The sequence below is a fragment of the Platichthys flesus genome, chromosome 11, assembly GCF_949316205.1.
Source record: "Platichthys flesus chromosome 11, fPlaFle2.1, whole genome shotgun sequence".
Taxonomy (NCBI): Eukaryota; Metazoa; Chordata; class Actinopteri; order Pleuronectiformes; family Pleuronectidae; genus Platichthys; species Platichthys flesus.
This window is the reverse complement of record NC_084955.1, coordinates 17,467,559-17,495,237: the sequence shown is the minus strand read 5'-3', so window position 1 is coordinate 17,495,237 and position 27,679 is coordinate 17,467,559. Positions and strand designations below refer to the sequence as shown.

The 27,679-nt window shown below is 47.4% G+C and overlaps 1 protein-coding gene across 1 annotated transcript; it reads right to left on the bottom strand.

The window, feature by feature from the left end:
* Window positions 1-32: 32 nt before the first annotated feature.
* LOC133965502 (glutamate receptor ionotropic, NMDA 2D) lies at window positions 33-27,173 on the bottom strand. Its single transcript, XM_062400092.1, has 15 exons — window positions 26,847-27,173; window positions 26,307-26,513; window positions 24,973-25,239; window positions 21,366-21,694; window positions 20,127-20,241; window positions 14,799-15,004; window positions 14,039-14,207; window positions 12,665-12,818; window positions 12,074-12,199; window positions 11,053-11,282; window positions 10,536-10,696; window positions 8,595-8,664; window positions 8,367-8,484; window positions 4,042-4,277; window positions 33-3,218 (listed from the first exon to the last, which is right to left on the bottom strand). The coding sequence occupies exons 1-15, from the start codon at window positions 27,132-27,134 to the stop codon at window positions 33-35; spliced, it is 5,862 nt and encodes a 1,953-aa protein (XP_062256076.1). The 5' UTR covers window positions 27,135-27,173.
* Window positions 27,174-27,679: the final 506 nt, after the last annotated feature.

The following is a 27,679-nucleotide window of genomic DNA, read 5'->3' as shown; positions in this document are numbered from 1 at the left end:
GCTCCCACGTCTCCCTCTCTCCTCTCCCCCTGTCATACCTCACTCTCCAGGCTGGAGAAATGGGCCGACCCTCGGCGCGAGCACAGGCTCTTGGCTTTGAGAGGCAGGTGGGGGGAGTAGAACCTCCGCGGCTGTGGCACCGAGCGCAGTCTCTGATATTGGAGTTTGGCACTGGCCGAAGCCTGAGCCTGTCCCTGGCCCCCCATCCCTACCCCACCAGGTGGCGAGATGGGGGATGCGGAGGGCGGAGGCGGGATGGGCATCGGGAGAGAGGAGGGAGACATGGACGGCTGCTGGGGTGGCGACGGTGAAGGCTGAGGCGGATGGTCTGTGGGCTGTGTGCTGAGGCTGAGGTTAGATTGGCTGCCGGATTTGGACTGATCTGGTTTGGGAGGCAGAGGCTTGGGGCGAGAGACTCCGCTGAAGCTGTGGCAGTGGGGGAGAAGCTCTTCCTGGCTATGGGAAAGGGTTGTGGCCCCTCTTTTGGAGTGAGAGGCGTGTGAGCGACTGTGGGGATGTGGGTAAGGATGGGGCTGGGGATAAAGGTTACAGGAACACATGGTGGGTCGTCCTGCTCCCTCACCTCTGTCCCTAGATCTCCCCTTGCTCTTCCCTCCTCCACTCTTCCATTTTTTCTCTCCCTTCACAGGGATCTTATCCATTGACCAGTATCGTCTAGGAGGAGGAAAGGACGTTGGGGGTGGCGGCCACTGTGAGCTTGACCCCCCTAGCCCTCCCTCTGATCCCCAACCTGCACCTGGCCCTGAACCCCAGAAATCCCCACCAAACCATCCCTCGGCCCGAGTTCCTATTAAAGAATCATCTCGACTGTTGATACTGCCCCCTTTCTCTCTGGAGGGGTAGGTGCCAAAGAACCAGCCTCCTCCACCTATTCCTCCTATTCCACTAGTTGCCGCTGCACCTCCCTCCCAATATCTTTCGAAACGACCAAACTCCCCTGACGAGCCTTCATCTGAGTAACTGTCCTCTGCCCTGGCTCTGTCCCTCTCTGACTCGGATACCGCCCCCCTACCTACTCTCCTTCTCCTTTCCTCACGCTCCCTCAGTCTCTCCCTCTCCTCCTCATCGTCATCATTATCAACATCAGCATCTTCAGAGTCCCACTCTTGGAAGGATAGCCCTTCTCTTGTCGGTGCTTTCTCTTTTTCATAATGCATTAACAAAGGACGCCGCTCTCCAACTCGACCGCTACCGTCTCTGTCCACTCCTCCACTTCTTCTCCGCTTTGAGGATGGAAGCAGCGGATGGAGGGATGTTGGTGGAGTACTAGAGTTATCTCCTCTTCCATTCACCCAAAATTTGACTGATGCAGGGAGTTTGTTAAGGTTAGGATAGCGTTTGCTTGGGGTTCGATGTCTGGATTGGGAGTGTGAGGATTTGGGATGCCTGTCCCTGCTTCTACCACTGTCTTCCTCTTCCCTGTCATTGCCCTCATCTCCTCCCTCTCTCCTACCTCTGTCTCTCTCTCCTTCCCAGGAATCTCTCCCTTTCTCCCCAAATGTGCTCCTATACTGAGCAGAGAAGGAGGAGTAGTCTTGAATGTCTCCTTCCCTTCCTTCTGCCTCTCCTTCCCTCTCTGCCTCTCCATCTCCCTCCTCTGGCTCAGATCGTTTTCCCCCAGTTGATTTCCTCCTTTTCTCTGTCTTCAGTGCCTTCTTTTTCTTCTTTTTCACCTTTCGCCGCTTCCTTTCTCTCTCCCGCTCTCTTTCCCTTTCTTCCCTCTTTTTCCTCTTTTTGTTCTTTTTCTTCTTCTTCTTCTCTTTCTCCTTCTCTTTCCTCCTTTTCTTTTCCCTTTTTTGCCTCTCAGAATCACCACCCGCTCCACTCCTCTCTCTTTCACTCCAGCTTGCCCACCATTCTTGGAGTTGAGAAAGTTGACTCCCCCCTCTCTCCCTTTCTCTCTCTCTGTCCCCCCAGGATGTTCGTGGTTTTCTGGGGGGTATGGGAGGTGGCAGGCGCCCGTGGCTGAAGGAACGAGGCCGGATGATTGAGCGTTCCCTGTCCCTCCCCCGACCGAGGAGGAGGCTTGACTCTTCTGTCAGCTCCTCATCGTCATCATCATCCTCTCCATCTATTCCTCCAGTCCTGTCTCGTGTGCTCCTGGAGGAGCTGTAAGAGTAGGTTGGAGAGGTGGAGCGAGAAGATGAAGCAGATGAAGATGTGGATGTGGATGAAGTGGTCGACGAAGAGGTCGAGGACGTATAGTGCAAGGACGCAGATGGAGAAGGAGGTGTATAGGAGGGGCTGAGGGGTACTGGCACTGGAAGTGAGAGCGGGGGAGAGAGCGGGCGTGCCCTTCTCCCTCCTCCCTCCCTCACTTCATCTCGTGCTGCTCCCCTCCGCCCCAGGGGCAGAATGTTCTCATACAGTGGCCCTCCAGGCTCTTTGGCCTTTTTGGGTCTGCGTTTCCTCCAGAAGGATGAGGGGAGAGGGGGAGAGGGGTGTGGCAGTGGGGGTGTAGGAGGCAGAGGGGCCTGACTCTTAGGAGGCACTCTGGGAGTGCCCAGAGTTTTAACGGCCCCTTTCCCCTGACCTCCGCTGCCACCTCCCACCACCCTCTTCCCCACCCCATGGTCCACGCCTTTTTCTGAGTAGAAAGCCACACTGGCTGGAGGTGGCTGGGGGTGGCCCCTGGGCATAGTCTTGGGGGTCTGGGACCCTGCCTGCTGCTCCATGCAGGGCCCCAGTCCCTCAGGGTCAATGGGACCATAGTATCTCTTATAACCTTCGAGTCCCCCAGCACCTCCAGCACTTGGAGCCCAGTTTGGCGGGACTTTCTGAGCAAAGGGTCCCATGTCAGTGACGGGCCACCTCACAGCCATAGGGTTGGTAGCTGGAGCTGTTTTCGGCAGTCTCCAGCGATCCACCACAGCCAGTCTGCGATCTGGCCGAGGCAGAAAGGTGGTGCAAGGGAGGGGTGCGCCAGCAATGGGTGTGTTGGAGGGGCCCAGTGCTGTCCCAGAATGCATCATGGTGGGAGGTGAGCCTGGTAGAGGTGTTTTGTAGACAGTCTGTGGTTGCTGCTGTTGCGGTGGTTGCTGCTGTTGCGCCATTGCAATAACCGGGTTGGTCATAGACGTTGAGACAACATGTGGCTGGGATGGGACTGTCACCATTGCCGTATGGTGATGAGTGGGCAAAGATTTTGCTCCACCTGGTGCTGTTTCATCCTCAAAGCTGCAACAGCTATACATGCCCTGAGAAGAAGAATAGCAGAAAACATAAATTAAATAACTACGTAAAATACGTAAAATAAGACTTGATTTACTAGTAAAATTAAAAATAATAAACAGTATTCTCTGAATAAATTCATTGCTTTGGGGAAAATGGGGAGAAATAAAATAGGAACAAGTTTGACAACATGAATGTGTACAGATGCAAATATGCCACACACGTACCAAATGCATTTTATTCAATGTAGACAGGTGATGGGGAAAGGGAAAGAGAAATAGGGAAGTGGATGAAAAAAGAAATCATAAAACAGCAACACAATTGACTTCCAGTTTTCCAAAAAAAATGCAAGATTGTTATTTTACAGATAAATAACCATTTCTATTTATAACACTGCTGTGTATTGTTTGGTTTATTAAAATACATACATAAATACATAAATCATAACGACAGTGAGGAAATGGGATAAATGATCAGTACAGCTACAGTAATCACATGCATACGGTGTGGGCTGTTTCCCTCAAGGTCACTGTCAAAGGAACAGGATATCCAGGGTGTGAGCAGAATTGAATTTCAATTAATCTCGCGAATTGACTGAGTGGAATTGAATTGACCCCCGACTCACACTTTCAAAGACTCACACACGGGTAATAGATAAGGGCACACACAGGCATGAACGCACATGGTTACACAAGTGTGTGAATGTAAACCACAGCATTATGCTTTCCGATGATCTTGCAGGTTGTAATGCAGCATTCTTTACAGGGAAAGTTGCCACAAAGAAGAGGTTGTAATTTAAGATATTTAGTGCAGAAAAAAAAACACACACAGAGAACAAAAACCACCTACCCTGCTAATTGCAAGGAGAAAGTCCAATTTGCCGGAACTGGTGGCCATGCAGTGGCGCAGCTTCCAGTAGACCAAGTGTTCCCAGGCAAACACCAGCAGACTCAGGCCCATGGCCACCAGCAGCATGTAGAAGACCCCGGCCATGTTGTCAATATCCAGTTTACTGCTCATCACCTCAATTTTGTCATTATGGCAAATACCAGAGAGCCAGAGGCGCTCCAGCATCTCAATCTCATCTGGAAAGGGAACGGAAATGAACGAGGTTAGAAGAGGGTAAAATTAAAGAGGCCTTTCAAAGAGAGAGAGAGAGAGAAATGGAGGGAGCAGAGTAGACGAGCAGGACTGAAGTGCACTAGGGGGAATGAAATAGGAAAAGACAAGACAAAGGGGTTAAGAGATGAGAGAAGGGATCATGTTGGATAGAAGAATTAAGGCTGGGAGGCTTGGGGTTATTTCAAGATTGTAGAGAAAAACAGACACAGAGAGACAGACAGAGATAGCTAGATACGACAGAGATAATAAGCGGTAAAGTACAGGTACACAGTATTTTCTGGTGTTTGCCCATTATCCAAGGTGTCTCCTCAAGTTCAGAGGTCAGTAAAAACAAAAAGTAATGCAGTGTCCAAAGTAACAAAGAGGAAGGACACTGAGACACAGGGGGAGAGAGTCCAAAACAATGAACTAGCACTGAGAGGTAAAATGGCACCGACAACCTAATCTCAACATTGTAACCCCGAGTAAATGAGTAGAGGAGGAGAGAGGGAGACCAGGAGCGACAGAAAGAGGGTCGGCTGGAATGAGAGTGGGAGAGAAGTAATAAGAGAGTTGGGAAGAATATTTTATAAGGGGACTTTTATAAGGAGAGGGAGGGAGAGGTATTCTTTCTCTGTCCACGAGTGCATCAAGGGAAATGATACAGACAGAGAGACAGACGGAGTTAGAGGGAGCGGGAACAAGGAAAGCTGAGATGGAGGAAGAGAGGCTGAGATTGTGTCATTATGACAAACAGAGGGAACACTCATCGGCTTGAGGACAAGAGGAGAGGAAAAGGAGGGAGAAGTGTGAAGAGAGAGTGAGCACCGATAGGGAGGGACAGAGACAGAGGCGGAGGAGAAGATCATAATCATTTAATTGTGCTGGAGGGATGGTCAGAATCTCCATCAAGGTGGTAAGCTCTCGGGGATTCAAGATTCCCATCTGTTAACCTACCAGGAACCAGGCAGGACCACTTTAACGCAGAACTCTGCCTTTTCATTTATGATCTCACCGGCCTCACGGAGCCACACTGCCCCGCTAAACGTTTGATTGGATGTGGCAGCTGACGGTGTAACCATAGTGATGGACAGCCAGAAGATGCGGCGCATGATTCACGATGGAATTAAAGAGGCGTATTCTTCAACAGGGCTCATAATGAGAGCTTTCTGTTAGACTAATAGAAAAGGCGGGATGAGCAGCGCCGCAATAACCAGGTCTGAAGGTTGCATTTTACTGCATATTACAGTCTCCGAACTAGTCAAGTCAAACGGGTGGAGCAGGGTTTAAATGCTGACAAGTCGCACATCCACCTGCAACGCTGCCGAAGCTCAAGCCTTCTCATTCGTGCCGTCATTAGCTGTTGCTCGTGTAGCTGAGAGGAAGCCGACTCACTCAACTGTGGGATGGGGCTAATGTGTCTCCTGTAGAACATCATTAGCCAATCAGCCGTTGCCTCTCCAGCTCGAGCGGCAGATGGACACAGAGCTGCCGCGGCCCACAGGCAGGATACAGGTGACAAGTCCCTGTCTCAGATTCACTCACATTCCGAGACACAAAGGTCTGTTTTTAACTTTAGAGCAGAGCCCCACTGAGCGGGGTTTATCGGTGTCATTGACCTTCAGGCGCAGCGACGTGTCCAAGCAGGAGCCTGATGTGTAAAATGGCGAGAGTCTTCGTGAAGGGTGCAGATAAACAGGTAGTCTCGTGTCTGCCCTCCACCACTTCACAAGTCCCAGCCAAATCCTTTCTGTAAGCTCTAAGTCTCATCTTCTGGCTTTTCCTGCCATTTGACTTTCCGTGATTCATCTTGTGTGTCTTCGTCTCCCTCTTTTTTACAATCTGACTCTCTGCTCGCTGCGCCTAATACTTCCCTCCCTCAGACCTTTGTGATGGCAGTTGTCTCTACCTCTCAGTCGCAGCCAGCTCAGGCCTGCCAAAGCTGACAGGTGTGTCAAATCCACACTCCACCTCTGTCGTTCCTGGCAGGTCAGGTCAGGTAGAGTTGGCACACTGCAAACGCAAAGCTGGCATGCACCACAAAGACTTTATTTAATAAAGGAAACGCTATTTGCGTGTCTCCATGTTTGTGTGTTTCCAAGTGGCTGTGTGCAAGTTTTTCTGCAGTGTGCCAAATGTGGCACGACGCCAGACATGTCCAGACACACCGAGCTCCACAGTTGTTGAGCAGTAAACCATGACCCGTCCAATCTGCTGCTTCTATCACAACACGACAAACCTCTCGGCATTCACTGCAAGATTTCAGGAAAAAAAAAGAAGCCAAGAGCTGCAAACCCAGCCTCTCACCATGTTTTTTTCTTTTACATCTGCTCACTGAATAATATATTCTTGGTATCAAAATCATGATACTTTGCAAAAAAAATAGAAGTGGATCTGATAAGAAGAAAAAATGGGGAATCTTGCTGCTCCGGAGTTTTTCCCTTTATCAGGGAACAAGTTGAAGTGAGATCAATGGACCATCTATTAAAGCCCTGGTATGAATCACCAGAGGCTACAGCGAGCAGAACAATACACTCACAGGGTTGACAAAGCAGCGGCGCACTCCTCTAGTGTCCCTCTATCCTCTAATGCAGTTGTAAAGTGATATGACTCAACACAGCATGGCACAATAATGATGTAACACTGTGACATGATTTAGCCCAGCTGAAGGTGTGATGCTGAGTCCTTGAGCCGCGGGGGGGATTTTTGAGAGGGCACGCTGAATGTGAGCCCCCCCCGACCACCCACCCCCCCCCCACCCCCACCCCCCACTCCCTCCCTCCACATCCAAACAAACTAATCCTCTTCCTTAGTAATCCACTCCAATAATGCCTACCTATAACCAGAACCCCCATTCACCGCCACCCTGTAACCAGATCCATGCGGCTTACACAGCTGATGTGTGAGCTTTTTGCTGCTCAAGGACAAGGGCACGCACCAAGAATTTAAACAAACAACAACAGACACAGTCATGGCTGTCTGGGCTCCTCGTTTTTTCCTCCACACACAGACACACATCCCTCTTTCAGCTCCAGACGTCAGCCTCGTTTAATAGATCTTGGCACCAAATGGGCATTATCAGTGTGTAAGCAGCTAAAGTGTCTGCACGCCAGAAACAGCTAGAGGACTTTGTCCGCCACGCCATAAGCAAAGCTGATTTAAAACATGAGGATAAGCCAAACAAGCAGCAACCGATTGAGGCAATAAATGCGTGTGGCGGACTGTGTGAAATGACAATCGAGCATTTGTGTAGTGGCAGCTATTGCTAAAAACAGAATCTCTCTGTAAAACACAAAACAAACGTCCTCCCATGGATTAATCCAAGACACAAGTCTGTGCAGCGGACAAACAACATTCTAACAGTGCTCTCCTACTGTAGCTTTCAATTAATTAATAATTTGATCTATTTTCTATATCACTATTTTTGCCTCAGCTCAATCTTTCCACACCTCGTGTTCTGGGTATACTTTCAGGTGTTTCTCCTCAGGTTCTTTCTTCCTCACACTTCCTCACTCCCTGTGTCTGTCTCAGCTAATCTCTAATGAGTGTAAGTCTGTCACCGCACAAGTTGTGATGATCTTTTTTTTACAACATTGACTCACACAAGTAAATCCCTTCTCTTTTTTACCAGTCGGAGCGAGAAAACGGCAAAGAGAGTGAATTGAGTGAAAAGGAGCGAGGGCTCGTGCACCTTCACCATCAGAATTAAATCATTTTTGCAAAGCTCCAGATGAACAACTAACATTGTTCTTCCTCCCACCCCCTCGTCTATTTCTCATCCTCGCTTCGAACCAATAAAGAGACCTACAAACCTCTTTAGCAGCACCATCAGCCCTCTCCTACACACCATTATTCCCTCTGTCACAATCAAAACCCCTCGCAGCCATTACTCTCTCCACACTTTAACCTCCCCCATCCACTTCTCTACATCCTCTCATTCATCTACCCCGTGTCCTGGATCCACCCCCCACCGTTTCTCTGTCAAGCCATTTTACCCATAACCTTCCATTCGCCCCTCCGATGTCCTAATTATTTTCCTCTCCACCCTCCCCTTCCCCACACAGAGCTCTTACCATCTCCCACCAGCTGCAGCAGGGCCAGGTCAAGAGGACGTTTCCAGCGTGAGTTTTTGTGCAGGGCGATACCGTAGCCTGTGGTGGCAAAAACCTTCCCCGAGCCTATGGTCATCACCTTGGAAAAGGGACAGTGTTCAGATATATATAAAGAAAAATGACAGAGGCAAACGTACATGTGGAGTCTGCAGTGTGTGAGCAACGATGCTCTTGTGGCTGAGTCCTCACCTTACAACCTTCGTCCTTCCTGGCCATATAGTTCAATACTGCAGCATCATAAATAAAAGCATCCAGTTTCCTGTAAAGGGATCAAGGGGAAATTCATTCATCATTTAATGGGGAGAGAGCGAGCAGAGGGATGGAGAGACCGGCTGAAGCAGGGGAGGAGGTGTAAAGGTGGATCTTTGCGATGTACCTGGGAAGGCAGGCGCGGTGCAGAAGTATACGGCAGACAGGCACACAATGATGGGCATACAAAGTTAAATCATAACAAGAAAAAGGAGGGAAGGCTGGAATAGTAAAGCAGGCTTGGCGGAAAGAGGGAAAACACAAGGAGAATATAATAAGGCAGAGATCAGGGAAAGATGTGTGAGTAAGAGTTAGTGGCAAGGTGGTGCAGGAGGCGGTGGAGAGCAGGAGGATGGGGATTTATATGGTGCGAAGAGCGCAGTGACAGGGAGAGAGAGAGGGAGAGGGGGGAGATTTACACACTTCGGGGGGAAAAGACATGGGACAGAGCCAGAGAGTGATGAGGATTTTAAAGTTCAAAATACAGACACGCAGAGAAAGCACACTGGGCAGGGAAAGAATGGACCAAAAGGAGAAAGGGGAGAAATGATGAGATTGCAGGGCAGAAGATGAGTGAGAGAAATGGAGAGATAAGTATCGGGGAGCAGAAATAAAGAGAGCAGGGGAGATGCAGGAGTTTCTCGCTTTTTGTGCATGTTAACGCCGAGCTATAATTGTGGTGGCAAAGCAACGGGGAGGGAGAAACGATCACAGAGGCTTAGGATAAAGTAAACTGGGATTACCCAGCACGTGACGGGTGATTGAGATTTTACTAGAAAGTGAGGAGGGAAACGCTGCTTGCACCGTGTGGGAGGGGGGAGATAGCAGTGAAGGTGTAAAGTTGAGAGAATCTGGTGCAGGAAGAGCAACAGAGGATGTGAAATGCTGGACTGGGTTGAAACGAGCGCCACACAGATTATATGATGGCCTGCTAGTACGGAAATGAGCACAATTCAAAGAAAGAACAAAGATTAAAGATAAAAAAATATTAAGAACTATCTAGATCAGATGCATCATCCTCATCTGATAGGTTGATGCACATAAAAGCATTTTGTTGAATGGATCTTGTGATAACATTGTATTATCTGTTGTGTATTATCTGATTACAATTGGCAGCATCTTAGAAGACATCGTTAATTAAATCATAGGGGGTCCTCCCACCTGGACTATTGTCACAAACATTTGCTTTGATCTCTATCTGACGTGTTTCTGACATTGCCGTGTTATTTTCATTATCCGATTGTATTGTAAAAAGCACACTTTTCCTTTTATTCACTTTATTAATTTATTACCACTGCCAAAACACTCTGGTTTTACTAACAGCGACGTGAACATCCTTTCGTTAAAACATTAAAATTGTCCCCAAGCTATCCTGAAAGCTGCTTTCGCTTCTCTCCCTTCTTCTGTAGTTCTGCGCTGTCTCAACTTCCTACAATTAGTCCGAAATTATCTAAAAACTATTCTATATGCAAATATTCCCCTGGTCCGAGGAACCTTTCACACAGAAGGTAGATGTCAAAGTGATCACTTCTACCTTTGCCTTTATTTCACTTCAACCCTTTTACAACCACTATCTGAAGATAAACCATTGAAGAAGGATTGGTTTGTTTTTGATTATCTCATAAAGGTTTTATATTGAGTTGGACTTTTGAAACAAGGATCCTTGTTTTGGTGGGATTCCTCAGAACAGAATTGCTGCTAATGATTCATTTACAACTTGAGGGTCAGTACTTAACCATTGCTGTGAGCACCTCGGTTGTTGTTGTTTTACAGTGTCTTTAAACAGTGTCTGTGCTTTATGAAGCAGAAATGATTTTATATGTCAAGCAGACAACATCAAGTTTTACCAGAAAGAACAGATATGGAGAAAGGCAAACTGACCCGTCCTTTAGGTTGAGTATGGCATCCTCCACTCCTCTCTGGTTGTATTTGCCCATGTACTGGTGCATGTCTGGGTAGTTGGAGCGGATATTCTTTTCCGTGCTCCCGTTGGGCACCGTGCCAAACTTGAGAGGCGGGTACTGCTCCTCGGGATGCTGAAACTATCGCAGCAAGGGAAGGCGAGAGAGGAAGATGGAAGGGGCATGAGACACACCAGGCTGTGCACCAATCTGTCTGACCTATTTCTGTCCACTTTCCCAGACCCACTCGCAACACTCCATGCACAGTCAAATCTCTGAGAAGAGACCAGTCCGTGGGCTTAAAGTCGTATTTAGCACTGTGTTTTGATGTATTCAGGAACTGTGGTAATGTAGTCATGTTAAATGAGATTTTATTCATTTCTAAATTCCTATGCTTTAATCAATTTAAGATTCAAATGCATGGGATTTGGCTCACTCTAAGACTTTAATTCTCCTTCGGCTCTCCCCACTTAATCAGTATTCAAGCCACGAAGTACCTTCTTGTCCGAGAGGCCTGACACGGTGTCAATGTACTCCTCCTGGATCATGAAAGCGGCCAGGTTAGCAGTGTAGGAGGCCAGAAAGATGACGGCAAAGAAGGCCCAGATCAGCACCATGATCTTGCTGGTGGTTCCTCTGGGGTTCTCCACCGGCACCGAGTTGTTGAAGACAATGGCCCATAAAAGCCATACAGACTTCCCTATAGTGAAAGTAGACCCTCCAGCCTCTGCCCACAATGATGGAGGGAAAAAAAGAGTGAGAAATAAAGAAAGACGTTTGAGTCTAATGAGTGGTGGTAACATTATTTTTGAACATGTCACAAAAGTGTATACAGTAGCAGTGGAATGTAGATTCAAATGATACTTTCCTGAATGATCCGTAAAATGGGTTTACTGTATAAGAAAATATCTCGCCGGCTTTTTGACACCAACGCTCATAAGGCGGCAACTATAGGTTTCAAGGATGGCAATTTTCATTCCCGCTGAGTGATCTTACAGCGATTAAAGCACATGGTTAATATCAACATTCAAAAGGTCTAACACACTCCTGCTTGTATAGGACGGGAGCAACGGAGGAAGGAAGGGGAGAGATGAGAGTGAAAAAGAGGGATATATGAGGGGATGACAGAGGGCTGAAATTATGTAGAGAACAGCAATCATGCAGTAAAAGAGGCGAGTCAGGCTGAATATTGGCATCAGGGGTGCTGAATATCACAGGGCTACAAACGATGCTGTTGAATAATAAATAGCTGCTTCAATATCAAGAAGACTTGGACACTGTTCAACATACTACTCGCCCCACTCACAGTCAGAGACTCAAGCCTGACCCTCGCTTCATTTTGAATGTAACTGATACTAAGAAAACAAACTTCAATGAAACACAAAACTTGACAATTAATTTTCTTAACCACATTCCAGGAGTGTGTTCAGTGTCCATTTGGTCCATGTGGCCATGGATCCACCGCGCAGGCAGAGCCACGTTTCATGCTTGGAGAAACAGCTTAGACCCATCACTCACTCTTGCCATTCTGGAGACTGCGGTTGTAGCCCACAGGGCTGAAGAACTCAAAAATAAAGACGGTCACAGCGACCACAGTCAGGCACATGACGAACATCATCACCCACACTGCTGGGCTGTAGGGCTCTTTAAAGGAAAACCAAAAAGCACAAACTCACTTAATTAACTGTTTGGTGTTACATTATTAATACTTTATTTGATTACAATAGTATTATTCTTATCAATAGAATGGACAAGAATGTTTCAAGTGTATAAAGTAGACATACAGTATATATGTGCTGTGAAAAAAGTGACCACTGAGGCAAACGTACAGTAGTCTCCATAAGTCCATAAACGCTGTGTTACTTTTTTACAATCATCTCACTGCAGTCTATAGGCCAATAACACTGCTCTCCTGCTGGAGCCTTGAGACTGCTGACAGAGTGAAACTATAAGTTGTGAAGACACAGGCAGCTAAGAAAAAGTAACGGCTAATTTAAATGTAAAGACCGGCAGCCAAACGCTGAGGTGTTTTATGCAAACTCAACGCTTTACAATTAGATTAGGTCCTGCACGCCGATTAGCCTGCCGCCCGAAAACAGAGCCTCTTACCCAAGAAAGCTGATGGTGAGACAGTTCCATTGCTACGTGAGACCATGACGCTGATCCCCGTCTCCACAAAAGGGACCGAGAAATCCACAACCTCCGACCGCTCCTCGTTGATGGTCAGCGAGCCGATGGCCATGTCCGCTCGCTTGTAAACCACCTGAAGGGGAAGACAGAGAAATCTAATCAAAGGTAATTCTTGTGGAGGTGATAGAGAGACAAGGACTGTCCTCAACAGTCCACAGGGGTTTGTCTCCTGCAGGTGAGACAGTGAAATGTCTGCACCCTGACCCTTCGTACAACCTTGGATGATACGGGCCAAGGATACAGGCCTGTACAAACAGTGAACGTCTCTTGGGCTTTTCATCCCCGTGCCACCGTGTAGAGAAACCTGGAAACCGCTGTGTCGGCTGATTGTACAAGTGAAACGTTAATCTACATTAGACATGGCACATCCGGTCTTCAGAGCAAATCAGCAGAAAAGCGAAGCGGAGCGGAAAGCAAAGCGCCCTCTCAACTTTGCAGAGTCCCTGGATTACCTGATCAAAGAATGGCAGGCTGATCAAAAGACCGACACTAGTTTGGGAAAACAAAATTCATTTGGACTCTTACGTGTCAGAATAGATTAATATAAATGATCACACAGGGGAGGGCAGGGGAACTGTTCTGGAGCCCATGACAACTGGTGTTTGGCTAGTTCCCTCCGAGACCAAGATAGAAACAGCGTGAGGCTTCGATGAAACAGCAGCCCCCATATCGACCGCAGTGTGTGTGTGTGAGCATGTGCGTCAGCTCTCTCCGTCTGTGGGTGTTTGTGCTTGTTTTTTTTATTTTTCTGCCAGCAGGTTGTGTCTTGTCTTGATGGGGGATCATGAACCTCTGTGAGTATTGCCAAGAAAATATCAAGGACTAATCGCAACTAGACCAGGGGTGTCAGCCAGCGTGTGTGCTGTTAGCGTGTCTCAAAGAGTGTCTCTGCAGATGAAGACACTAGGGACGTGTTTGCAGGAGACTATGTGTTCACTACATGGCCTATCCTTCAATCTAAATGTATAACGTTCTATTACAGGATATGTTTGAGTACTGTATGTACATTTGTGTGTGTGTGGGTGTGTGTGTGCGTGTGTAAAAGCAGTGATTAAGTGGCCATAATTCTCAGCAATAAATGTGACGCACATTCACCCTGGAACACAGGCGCACCTGTGCAGGAGGAATGCCACTGTGCCACTTGTTGGCTGGAAATGCAACACAAAGTATGCATAGGCACAAATATCAACGCACGCACACAGACACATGCCCTCCCATGTTGAGAACACTTTGTCATAAGGGCAGATAAGCACATACACACCCACACACACACACACACACACTAAGACTTGCCTCTCCAATCATGCCGTTCCAAACTCCATCAATTTTCTTCCCATGTTTCCCATTGGTCACTAGGTAAAGGTCATAGGTGAAGCCAACGATCTTGGCCAGTCTCTTGAGGATGTCAATGCAGAAGCCTTTGCAGCACTGCTTCATGGGAGCCACGCCCTCGTGGATGGAACTGGAAAGGAATTGTAAAGGGAACAAATAAAACTGTCAGACAAAAAGCCCCCCCAAAAAAACTCATCCTTATTGAATTGTAACAGTGCATTTCAAAATTGGATGAATTCCAAAATGAAATAGAGGGGAAATGAAACAAAGGAAAAAGGAAAAGGAGGCACTCAGGAGGAAGTGGTCACAAACAGGGAGGATCGTGGCCGAGCCCTCGGTGACAGGTTTGATCGAGCAGTGGAAGACAGGTGCCGTCATCCCTCCGGAGGCTGATGAACCTTAAAGCTCCACTGTGGTCATATCTGATTCAGACCCCTGAGTCATTCCACTGATCCTCTGGAGAGGAGTCTGTTATTGATCATGGTCAGGGAGTGAAGAGGCCACAGTTTTGATAGGTTGATTGATGTCCCCTCCATCGGACGGCATCATGAGAGCTCAGGAACTCCAGTCATTACAGCGGTAAATAAAGAAGAGAAGCTACTTTTCTTATTACTACTCTCCTATGATATTCTTCAGGGATTTTTTTTTCCATATGTAGTAAATGACATCAAATGCATAATAAGACATATCAACCTAAAACTAATCTTTAGTGAATTCAAACCTGGCATTGAGGGGTCGTCTGCAGGGCACTGAGTCACGGATGCAGGTCCCCGACGCAGGGTCCGCCAGCTCCACGATGACAAATGGCCTTTCCTCCAGGGTGACAACACGCAGGTGCTGGGCATCATCAGGTGGTTTAAGGAACGGCCCGTAGCGGGACCAGGCCGGGTACCGCAGCCTCAGCACGCCATTCTCCCACCAGCCTACCTGGGGGAACAGGAGAGAGAGACATTAGAGAGGGGCGTAGTAGGGCTTAATATTAACAACAATCATTATTTATTTTTTTTAACTGAAAGAACAGTTTCTCTGTAATGATAAGCAAAACCACGTTACACTTATGAACACAAAGAAAGGATTAAAAAAACAAGTCATCCCACATTTGCCTTTTCTCAACATAAAAAGGTGAGGGGGAAGGAGAGGTACTTTTTAGTTGTTGTAAAAAATGTCTAATTTACATAATGCTTCTTAAACTTGGTATTCAGGTCTTTTAATAAAAACATTTTATTTTATTAAGGTTTGGTGTAGACAGGACCACCAAGGTAATAAATGCATGTTGTGTGTCGTAGTTCCTCGAGGTATGCTGGGGCAGCTGTGGCTCAGGAGGAAGAGCGTGTCGTCCACTAATCACCACTAACCTAAAGGTCGCTGCATGGCTAGAAACCATGCGGGCCCCTCCAGTCTGTGGGCCCAGATGTCCTTGGGCAAGACACTGAACCCCCACATCGCCCCTGATGGCTCTGCCCGCAGTGAATAAATGGGATTTTTTCTTAAAAGCACTGCGCATAGAAGTGCTGTATAAAGGGGTGAATGTGATTTGTATTGTCGAGAGCTATCAGTGGTAAATAAGACTAGAGAAGTGTTATATTATTACAGTCCATTTACCATTGCTGTGTGTTTAGTGAAATGTTGTGTTTTGACTCTCAGTGTCCTTCAGGAACCCTCTGTTGGAAAGTCTGTCTTTTCAGTGTGAGGCGATAACTCAACAGATTGGAAAGATTAGGTCGGAGTTACTTGACATAACATTTTGTGGGTCAATGTGTTAAAACCCAAACAGGAAGATTAGAAGGAAGATGGTTGTTATGAATTTTTACCATGGATGTGTTATAAGACCTAGTTACTGGACTGAAAATGGCGGCTGTTCAGCTCTATAGGGATTGCTCAATACATCAATTCAACATTTGCAGTTTCGAGGCCAACACAACGTATAGATCATACAACCAGTGGACAAGGTCACACAGAGTCTATCGCACAATAATCTCATTCTGGGATCACACACTCAAGTTTTTGATCATTTTATAGTGTAGATTAGTTCAATATATAATTTTCGAATATAATTAAAGATATCTTATAGCTACTACATTTAGGTTTGCTTATATGTCCTTAAACAAGAGGCGTGTATTAATTATATTCGATGCCTTCGAATATAATAAATCAAACAGAATATGGACATTTATGTGCACATTTTAAGATCGTTTGAATAAATACATATTTGAAATGAATAATGCTACTAATTACTTTAAATTAGAGATGGTATTTAGGAATATGTCAAGGTGCAGATAGTGATGGTGTTGCCAAATCAGCTCAAAACAGGAGATTAACACTTTTTTTAAAGCCTCAAATACAGTGTGTAACATTTATAATTATTATTTGTTTATTTAGAATTTTCACATCATTGCAAATACACAGTGAAGATACAAAATCTTAAATAACAGTGTGCTCACTCGCTTCATTTTAAAACACCAAGCCCTCACATTCATTGTTATGTGTAATGGGAGCAATAACCTGACAAACATGTGCATGTAAAAAAGGCTTCACTGATTAATGAGGCTGCGGTGCTTATCCACATATACGTTCCTACAGGTCATTTACTTAAGTGTCAATTTATACATCAAATTAAATTACTCCAGCGTACATATAGACTATCGCCTTTGAGTAGCATGAGAGCGAGTGTCTCACAGATACACACACTTGGGGATTTGTGGTGACGGAGGTGTTTTAGTGGCAACCTGGACGTTTTTTTTCACGCACACTGGGGAAAATCTGGGGGAAACACATTTGCAATTGTATAACAAACACACAGCAGACCCATTGCAACACATGCCACTTCAGTGGGATTTTAAAAACCTGTCCTTGGATGATGGTGTGAGACCTCAGGGTTCTGTGTCCATCGTTGACCTGAAAATGTCCGTCAAGCCTCCATTTGGCTGCAGCGTTGTTTTCCCAGTTTCTTTGCATTGTTTATATGCACTCAGGATGGGTTGTGTGTTTGTGCCAGACGTTTGAAAGCAGCACAAGGCAGAACCACACCTAGGAAGATTCAGTCTTTTTTTTTGTATGAAACTTGACACATCTTGGCACGATCGCCTGATAAAAGTCACGTCTAACAGTCGTGACAGGCGCCACTGAGGTGATGTACACAAAAAGAAAGTGTGCATACATACTGTATACTCATGAATACCTACACAGAAATACAGGGAGGTATATACAGTAAACTTAGGCACACATAGTAAAGTAAGTTTGGCAGCTTCCTGTAACTTCTAAGTGCTGGCAGAGACCACAGCTCTGACCGCAGCTCCACAACACACATTCAATCAAAACCCACTCGAGGGAACACACACAGCAAACAGAGAGAGTTACGGAAGATCACTCTACTCTCGAGCCATTTTCAGACATATTCATATCCAGTATGGAGAGCCCAGCAGGAGATTGTCCAAATTAGACACGTTCACAACAGGAAAAATGCCAGAGGCAGGAAGTGACATATAAATTCCATGTTTTTGTTTAAAGCATATAGACACCAGAATCTGCCCTTATCGCCCAAACGCTCTTAAACCTACTGCCCTTCCAGAAAATATCAGCTGAACGTTCAGTGCATACCTGAAAGCAGCTTGAATAAAACAAATAACCAGACAAGTGCATGCTCCAAAAAAACTACCACTTCCCACTTTACAAGTTCTTAGAATATCTTGGGACATAAGTGTGAGAACTGGGAACCACTTAGACCCGAAACAATATCCTTTAGCAGCTGTCGATGATGGTAATAAATGTTCATTGACTTCTGATAGTAACCTGGAACATCAAGCTCCGTAATGCAGGAACGAGCCACGCTAATGCAGGACAACCTTCAATACTCGGCTGCAGTGCTCCAGTAAAGCAAGATGGGAGTGCGCTCCCGGGCTCTAGGTAATGCTGCAGTCTTGAACAGAGAGCATTAAATATTCAGGGAGAGCCAACAGCATGGATGTGCATAATAGGCAGATACAGGCATGTTCTCCTCCTTGTGGGTGGGTGTGTATGTGTGTGGAATAAGGTTTATGCAAGAAGTGTGTAGATACATATGGGGGTCTGTGAGGAAGCTCTAAGTATGTGAGTGTATCAGAGTGTGTGTGTGTGTGTGTGTGTGTGTGTGTGTGTGTGCGTGTGTGTGTGGTGTGTGCGTGTGTGGGCGTGTTTTGTACCCTGGGTTTGCACAGAGTCGAAGGACCAGCGTAGGACCTTCTAATTGAAAGGGATTTGAGGGATATGGCAGGAGTCAGCATGTTACAACACGCTGAGACTGGACTCTGGTGGGCTGTTAAAACCAGCAGGAGGCTGAGAACCACCAGTGTGTGTGTGTGTCTGTGTGTGTGTGTGTGTGTGTGTGTGTGTGTGTGTGTGTGTGTGTGCATGTGTGTGTGTGAGCAAAGGCATGTGTAGGCAGCGGTATTTGTATTTGTGCGGTGTTTGTGATAGTGTGCAGTTGCGGAGCATATGTTCTGAGAGCGCTGTGTGTCGGTGCACATGTACCGCGCGGTGCTGATGAGAATGAGCATCGCTCTCTCTCTTCTGACACCGACGAGGGTGAAAATCCCTCTGTATCAAAGGGGGAAGCATCTGCAACAGGTGACAAGGCTTCCTTTTGAGGATTTGTGAACAAACCACAGCTTTATAGAATATGCATGACATGCCAGGGGTGCCGGGTCTTTGTAGCGGCTCATGCAGTTTGTGTAGACAAGACACTCGAACAGCGAAAACAATGGCGAGGCTACCAGATGGCAATGACACCCAGATTTCTTCATCTCTATTTAAATTCGCGTTTAATTTTACAGCACAGACGAAAGCAAGCCGGGCAAGAAACGAGAAGAAATCAGCAACTCCTGATTAGAAAAACAACCAAACACTGTTTTCTAAAAAGAAAGAAAAGAGGAAGAATTAAATGCATGAGTGGAAATGTATGACTGCGGGGCTGTTGCTGCAGCTAATGATTAGTTTCATTTCTATTCATTACTGGCCGAGAGGTGAGAGAAGACAGTCCTTGTTCCGTGGTGAAATACAATCCAACATTCCGCCTCAACTCACATGCAGATTCGACAGCGTCAGTTTGTAAAATCAAGTGGGTTTTAAGGCTCTGTGTTACTCTCCCTCTGCTGCATCTCAGCAAGGAAATACTGTCCAGGGAAACACAAAGAGGGAGTCTCACAGAAAATAGACAGTAACTCTGGAACAAAATCACTTGGGTTGGATAGCTATGCCTGTTAAAATCTCATATTAAATTCAGATTAGCTTCTTGCACAAAACTAGAGCTGTGGATTTTGCCCTTCCTGTTTCGAGGAGGTAAGATTACAGCAACCAGTTTCCTAGGTGCAATTGGACAGACCTAATTGTCTGAAACTTTAACTTATATTGGTCGATGGATGTGTCACCATTCTAGCAACCAATGGCGCCGGGCACGTTGTTTGTTTTGTCGGATCCACAGTCCAAAGCCCCAGCGTTTTTAGATTTTTAATAAATGATGAACGAAAAAAATAACAGCAATTCTTCACATTATAGCTGGAAATGTGTGTGTTTGTCTGTGTATGTGCGTTTTTGTGTGTGTGTGTGTGTGTGTGTGTCTGTGTGGTATCCAGCGAATGTGCTTTAACCGAGTAACAGCAGAGGAGCAGCAGAAAGTGAACGAGCACAGTAGGCGCACACAAAGCGCGGTCAAATGGTCAGCAGCCAGCTCCTCTCCTCTGCCTCGGGCACCAATAGCCACAGTGAACTTTACATGATCATAAAACCCCTGTGACCTGCCCACCCTCGCTGTCAGATTTAAATATTCTTGTTGCCAATGCAGCACAGATCTGCTCCTCCAGCTCGCATGGAGAGATTAAGACCCAAGAACACTGCTCGAATCAGCATAAAACACTGTGTGGGGCTCAGCTGCTTGGCGCTTTTAGTCCTCGCTTGCTCCGGGCAGCATCTCGCAAGTGTCAGGATTCAAACGGTTAATGGAGACGGCACAACAACATGCAATCAAGTGTAGCACGAGACTCAGCACAGATTCAGAGAACTGGTGTCATGTCCTTACATCTTCCCATCCCCGTCCAGGTGTCCAGGAAATGACATCCAGGAATGGGTTCGACAGGTAACCATCGATGCTGAAGGAGTAGTCTCGACCGCCGAGTGTGATGTTGCTGAAATACCTGCATGGCAACGGGTGGAAGCAAAAGAAAGAGCAGGCAGTAAGTAAATGGCAGAAAAAAAAACGCATAACATAAATGAATTAACTAAATGCATTGCTGGAGAAGAAGAGGAAAAAGTAGAACGCTGGTTTTGATGCAAACAGAAAGTCTGCCCTGTTCTCCTTCCTCCTTGAAACTAGATCATAACATTGCCACGGTGTCAGTCAGGGCTTGTCTGTAAATCCAATCAACAGACAAATGATCAGATGTACGGAGATGTCAGGATCTTTGAAGTGAAACCAGTGCAGCACTCCGAATCGGCTGCGAGCTCCATGGTTTGTCTGATAATCACGCAGGACAGACCTTCTAATTGCCTCCTCGTGTCATCTTGCTGGCTTCAAAACACAATATCTGAAAGATTCTTCTGCTTTTTACATCACAGAAATACCTCAGATGGAACAACAGCTTGTAGTTGCAGACAGTGAACAGCAGGTAGCAGTGCAAAAAAGACCCAAATGGAAATGAGATGTGTTCTGAAAGAAGAATCCATTAATCATTTCCCTTTAATCGCCACGTTGTTTGTGCTCTGTTTCATTAAAAAAAATTATAATGATATCAATATGCCTGCTCAGCTCGATTTCATCTTCACCAGACTTCCACTCGTCTCTCCACGTAACGTAATGTGTGTGTGCAGAGCCAAAGTGACTGGTGTTCAAAATGAACTGCCACGATAACCAGAAGCACTTGAGCTACCTGTTAGAGTCTGCTGCTCTGTTTGCACAGGCTACAAGGAATATATTAAAGCCTGCAGCTCATTAATATACATAAGACATGGTCCGCTTGCTACAGATGCTGGGATTAATTTAGCCAACTCACAACTACATGCAACAACATCTATTTTGCATGGATGATAGCCTGCTCCAAACTCAGACATCCCCCTGCTCTCTGACTCTGAAACCACTAAAACTACCACCCGTATATCTGCCAGCTCATTCTGGCGTTCATTCCCTTTTTTTCCTTTTTCACATATTCTGTCTGGAGTCTGCCAACTGCCTTGTACTTACTCCCAGCCTAATATGTATCTTCCTTTCCTTCTCACATTCTGCCCTTAAACATTTCCCCTTTTACCCTGATGTCAGTCTCACCTCATCCTGCCCCGCACTCTCTGAGTCTGATTGGCATCCGTCATGCAGTTGGTGACAAAGTTGGGCCCACCCGTTGTTCCGTAATCCTTGCGCATGGCCACTGCCCCGTGAGTCAGCACGGACACACCGCGAGCAATCCTACGGCGCGGCTCGTCCCTCCAGCCCTGAGGCCGCACGGCGAACACAGCCCGCGGCAGGTTCTCCATCCCTAAACCTGAGAGAGCTGGCCCCACGGTAAACCACATGTGCGAGGCTCCGGCCTGACCGGCGGCCCAGGCAGCTCGGAACACCAGCTCGGCCTCCTCCTGGGAGCAGTACAGCAAACGGACCTGGAGGACAGCAGGAAGGCAGGGAGAGAGCAGGGACGAGGGGAGACACACACACACATACACGCTAGTGAGATAAGGGGGGGACAGGGGAGACATGGAGAGAGACAGAGGGTGGAAGGAGTAAGGGGAGAAAGATAGAGCTGGAGCATAGGTGCACCTGAGAGGGAGGTGGAGGGGGCGGGGGGCTGGATAGAAAAGGCAGTGTTAAGAAAAAACGAGGATGCTGGGAGAGGTAAGTGAAAGGGTAGAGTAAGCTGATGTGATTAGGTTCATGGGAGTTGAGCATATGATTCGGAGAGAGAGAGAGAGAGAGGCAGACACACGGGAAAGGGGGAGAATTGCATATCTGTACGTGATACGCACTAACCAGGAGGTGCACAAGCAATGGAGGTCAGTGCTTAATGAGCTGGGGCCTGATGAAACAAGTCACAGTAATGAATAATGAAACTAGGAGTAAAACGTTAAAGGGAAAACGAAACAAGTGGTAGCGCGCAGAAATGGAGTGGGAGAGTGGGGACGCATTGGGATGTGGGGGCGGTTAAAGACCAAACACACCTGAGGGAAAACAAGGGGGGATGAGGTTAAACTGTGATATGTGTTATTAAAAGCAGGGTGGAGAAAAGACCCGGAGACAACAGGAGACGGAGAGGGGGACACAAGCGAATGGAGGGAAGTAATCAGAGATCGGAAAACAGAAGAGTCACCCCTTGGAGAACGGAAAGGAAGAGGGAGGATCGAAAAAGAAAAGCAAAGGATGACACATTTTGGTGAAATCAGAGCCTGAAGAGAAAAGAGATTTTTTTAATCTGAAGAAGTGGAGATGATGGAGTTAGGCGGGAGGGGAGAAACGGAGGGAAAACATTAAAGAGAGAGAATGCAACATTGAAAGACAAAGCCTTGACAGTGAATGAGCTCTCTGCAGCAAGTGCTGAGCTAAGGATGGGTGGTGGTGGGGGGGGGGGGGGGGGGGGGGGGGTAAGAGATTGACCAAAGAGGGTTTTAAGGGGTTAGGGGGGAAATGGAAAAAGAAAGAAGGGATCGACAAGAAGAGGATGGAGCTGATCTGAGGGAAAAGATGGAAAAGCGCGGGCATGAGGTTAAATGCTGACAAATACCCGAGAAGAAAGAGTGTTTGAAATAAAAGAAATACATAAGAGATGACTGCGAGAGGAATCAAGACCAAGGGGAGTCGAAGGACAAAAAAGAGGAAGACGAGTCTTTCATGGAGGAAGAGGAGGAGGGAGTCGGGGAAACAGACTGAAAGCACATTTTGAGAATTGCGTCTTCATTGAATTTTGAACTGTAATGGCTTGGCAAAACAATCCTGCCTGTATGCCAATAAACCTCCAGTGAATTAGGCTGGGAATGAGAGTGACAGGAGGAGGAGGTGGAGGAGGAGGAGGAAGTAGAGTGGGGGGGAAAGAGAGCGACAGACAGAGAGGGGGACTGAATTAAGAAGGGAAGGAGAGAATCGGTTATAAACAGACACACACGATATCTAAAGACGGCAAATGAAGAAAGAGAGGAACACACAACAGAGTGAAAAGGGAGCAGAAGAAACACTGACAAGGCAGAAGCTGGAAGAGGAATGGAGCAAAGGAAAGACAGTGAGAGATTTGAGTAGAAATTGACCCGGACCCCGGCGCCAGGTCATCCGCAATGTAGAAGACGAGCACCATGTTGCAGAGAGAGAGAGAGAGAGAGAGAGAGAGAGAGAGAGAGAGAGAGCATGTAATGTAAACATCACTAAGCAATCACAAGCATTTATTAGCCCTGCAGAGACCAGCTAAAAGAAGTAGGGGGTTGTTGTGAAAAGCAAGAGCGTTAGAAAGCAAGCACAGGCAACGCGCTGCAGGCAGCATGTTATATTAACAGTGACACAAGCCGAGTGGAGTCAAAGGAATCCAGTGCACATGTACACACACACACACACACACACACTCACACACACGCAGAGCTGCAGTGCCCATGCTGGGACATTAGCGATGACATTGAGACCCAGACTAAACTGAGCCAGTGGAGAGCCGAGTCCGTGGCCCGGGGAAGACATGCGGCCAGAGGGATGGACGAATGGGACTGAAGGAGTGGAAGAGAGCTGTACAGGGACAGAGGTGAAAAGCAAAGCAGCAGAGGAGAGTGAGCTTGTCTCCAGGCAAAGAAACCGTTGGAGGGGAGGCAGAGGGAGGAAAGGAGGGAGGGGAGTAAGCATAAGAAACAAGATGAGTGAAAAATTGAACAGGAGGGATTGTGGGGTCAAGGATGGTGGTGAAGAGGTTTAAGGGAACATAATAGGGTTGGAAAAGAAAAAGGTCGGGGGCTGAGTGGGGTGGGACAGCGTGGTGGGACTGAAGAGCAAGGGCAGTGGGAGGGAAAGTTTGGAATGAGTGAGGAATAGGAAGGGAAGAACGAGCGAGGTAGTGGGGGAAGAAGAGGGAGCAGGCATACAGTGTGGATTAATGGAACACACCAGAGGTACAAACCAAAACCACAAGTCATTCCGGTCGAGGTCAATGAATCAATTTGAAGTTTAAGAGGTGGTTTTTCGGACTTCGTTTTCTCTTTGTACTCCAAAACAAATCAACCAAAATTGAATCGTGAAGTAGATTCAGGTGATTCAGGTTCAAACTCTCCAAAGGCGGGTGTTTGTAAACCGTGTTCATTTCCTTGCAGTGGCCGGTCAGTGGTGTGCTGGATACAAACTGTTGCTGTGCAGACAAATATTGATCAAACCAAAATAAAAGGTTTGGGGTTTTGGGGGGTAAATTAATGCAGGAGATAGAAATACCCTAGCTTTAAATAGTTGAGTCATAGTAAACATCATATAAAGGATCCACAATGGAGAGGTGACACGGTGTATAGTTTATACAACAGCGTGTTACAGACAGGGAGGATTGGGATGTTTTTTCCCAGAACCTTAAAGCTACTTACGGGAATCAAGGGGAAAACTGTGAGCGGTTTAACTTGTTTAGGACTTTGAACTCAGCAACTCTTCACACGTTGCCACATGACAAGCAGCCAGCAGATCAGATTGACTTGTGGTTCCCTTGCACCGTTGAACAGTTTGTGCCTCGGCAGATGGGAGGGGGGAGAGAAGAACAGAGGGATAGAGGAGAGAGGGGAGAGAGAGATGCGGAGGGGGTGAGGGAGAGACGAAGAAGGAAGGAAAAAGCTGGGAAGCCACCTGTCAGAAAGGGGGCCCCACACCCCCCAATGACACTCGCAGCACTTCCTCCCCTTTCCTCCCCCCCTTTCCCCCCCCTCCCTCCCCCCTGTCTCACCTGCGCCTCGTTCTCCTTCAGCAGCCTGCGCGTGCGTGCCCCCCCGGGGTCGTCGGTCACGTTCAGGATCACCACACTCTTCTTCTCCCAGCCGATGAAAGAGCCGTCCGTCAGGCCCTCCACCACGGACAGGAAGTCCTGGTAGCCGTGGTGACGTGTGCACACCACGGAGAAGGCGGTCCAATCGTACTCCTCCAGCACCTCGAAGATGACCTCCAGCTGGAGGGCAGTGGAGGAGCTGAACTGGAGAAAGATGGAACCTGATTCCTGATTTGGGGAAGAGAGCAGCAGATGTGGTTAAAATAAAAAGTTAGATTCATCCCCTGAAGTTCTACCGTGTCTCAACTGCAGCTACGATACAGCTCGTGAAGCCAGGGACAGCGTTTTCTAAACACAGAACTACAACTCCCTGGACTGCTCCATCTTCATGCATAACATCGAGGCAGCATGGGGCTTGACGTTTTTACGGAGCAGCAGCAGCACTCGTGCAGCCACAGGGCTAACACAGCTTGGAATGTTGCTCAAATTCTCCAATGGCTTCCAAAAGGGAGTGTTTCTAAAAAGTCAGCTTAAGGGAAGGGGAGGAGACGAGGAGCGCGCGTCCTCAAAGCGGGTTCATCAAAGTGCTACAGTTTAATTCCTCCAGAGTAAATGGTTAAAACAGTATTATTTTAGCAAGTAATGCAACGCTTTTTCTACTTCCCTCTCATTTGGCATTGGCGAGCACGTGGCACTAGATTTCTCTGATGCACACAAGTTCACAGTGCACACACACACACACACACACACACACACACCCATGCCCTTCCGCACACACACACACACCCATGTCTGCTCATTGCCTCCCTCCCAGGAACATCAGAGGCCGAGCAACAGCCCCAGTTGCTGCCATTTACAGATCAAACACTGCAGAGTTTCGGCAGATCAGTGACCCTGACCTTCAACTTGCTCCTCAGTCCCACCGGCACTTTCCCAAACCTTTCCTTCACAGAGAGGATGTGCGACAGTGTGACATTGTCAGTTGTTACGGCAATGAGCAACTCATCCATTACACTTCATTCAATCTGTGTTCAAAAAAAGGACCAAGCCCTCTGTGCATGTTTTATACTGCTGTCAATCCATACTGCTTTAGTATACAGCGCCGAGCTAATTATCATTGTCCCGCTCGCCAGTCCACACATTTGCAGCAGAACAATCGCACGTTTGGGACACTTGTCCTCTTCTGTCCGTCCATCCATCCATCTCTCTCACCTCTCTCTCTCTCTCGCTCATACACACTCACACACTCGCTCTCTCTCTCTCTCCCACCTCAATGCCAACACCCTTCCTCCTACCTGTGGCATCCTCCCCAGCCCCGCTCCCCCTCCTACAGCCACTATGGGCAGTCCTGTTTGCGCCGAGACAAACTCCAGCATGGGGGCCAATGGACCCCAGGCTGTGCGAGGGGGCCTCTCCTCTTCATAGACCAGACCCTGCAGGGGCCGCGCCGCCAGCAGCTCACACAGCTGGGACAGCACCGTCTTAGGACTACTGTCATTCACCTGGCATGTGGTGGATGAGGAGGAAAGAGAGAAACACAAATAGAGATGGATTAAGGACAGCGACAAGAAGATCTGGCCAACCAGGGCACGATGTCTTGAGTTATCTTTATCCTATGGAAGGTGTGTGTAGTATGCATGACATGTCGGGCTAGCATTACAAGCTGTGGTCAAAGAGCAGAGCCAGACTCATTCAGCAGAGCCAACACAACATCAGCAGTGTGCAGCCCATTCAGCTCAAATAATGAGGGCGCGTATGAATAATGGATGGTCATTGTTATTCCCTTCCATCAAGTAAGGCTGGATGAGCAGTAGGTAGAGGAGACAGTGTCCAACCTGTAGCCAGATGACATTAGCAGAGCCCCACTGGGTGACCACGCTCTCCCCCAGGGAGCCGTACACCCGGCCGAAACCAGGGTAGAGGACCTTGCCCCCTGACCCCGACACCGACGCCTCTGCCGCCCCTGTAGCACCAGCGTGGATCACGGCGATGTTGAAGTTCATCATGGCCCCTGCATCACGCTCCCGCGGACTGGGCCGGAGCAGCAGGTGGGGGGAGGCGTCCACCAGACCTGTCCACTCTGCCAGGACCAATAGGAGAGAGAGAGTAGGTATGGCGACCATGGCAACCTGCCGAGGGGGGAGGCAGATATATATCGCACTAAGAGAGGGTGCCTGAAAGAAAGAGAGACAGCAAGAGAAGAAGAAGAAGAAGAAGAAGAAGAAGAAGAAGAAGAAGAAGAAGAAGAAGAAGAAGAAGAAGAAGAAGAAGATCAAGAAGAAGAAGAAGAAAGTGAAGAAGAAGCGAGAGAGGAAGAGAAGTTAGTTCGACTTGTGTGGTTTTTGGTTGTGTGGTGATGAGTTTGAGCTTTGGTTGGAGAAAAAGCCGGACGGGGAATATGAAAAGCAAAGGGGGAAAAAACAACAGAGGGAAGGAAAAGAAAGCGGAGCGCGGAGAAGATGAAATGGGTTCTATTTAGGCTGCAGGCTGAGAAAGAACAATATAAGGAGAAACAGAAACTGGCCGTTAGAGGGAAGGAGGGTGAGAGGGAGAGCGAGTTAATAGCAGCCCGAGACAAAGATGGGGGCGGAGGTGGTTATTGTGCTGCATGAATGATAACAACAATTAAGATCACTATAAACACCCTCGCCCTCACACAGCTGCAGCC

Coding starts and splice junctions, on each gene's coding strand:
- LOC133965502 (XM_062400092.1), bottom strand. CDS start 27,134: ATGGTCGCCATACCTACTCTCTCTCTCCTATTGGTCCTGGCAGAGTGG. Junction 12,819..14,038: donor GGAACGGCATGATTGGAGAG/GCAAGTCTTAGT, acceptor CTTCCCCTTCAG/GTGGTTTACAAGCGAGCGGA. Junction 12,200..12,664: donor CTCACCATCAGCTTTCTTGG/GTAAGAGGCTCT, acceptor TTTCCTTTAAAG/AGCCCTACAGCCCAGCAGTG.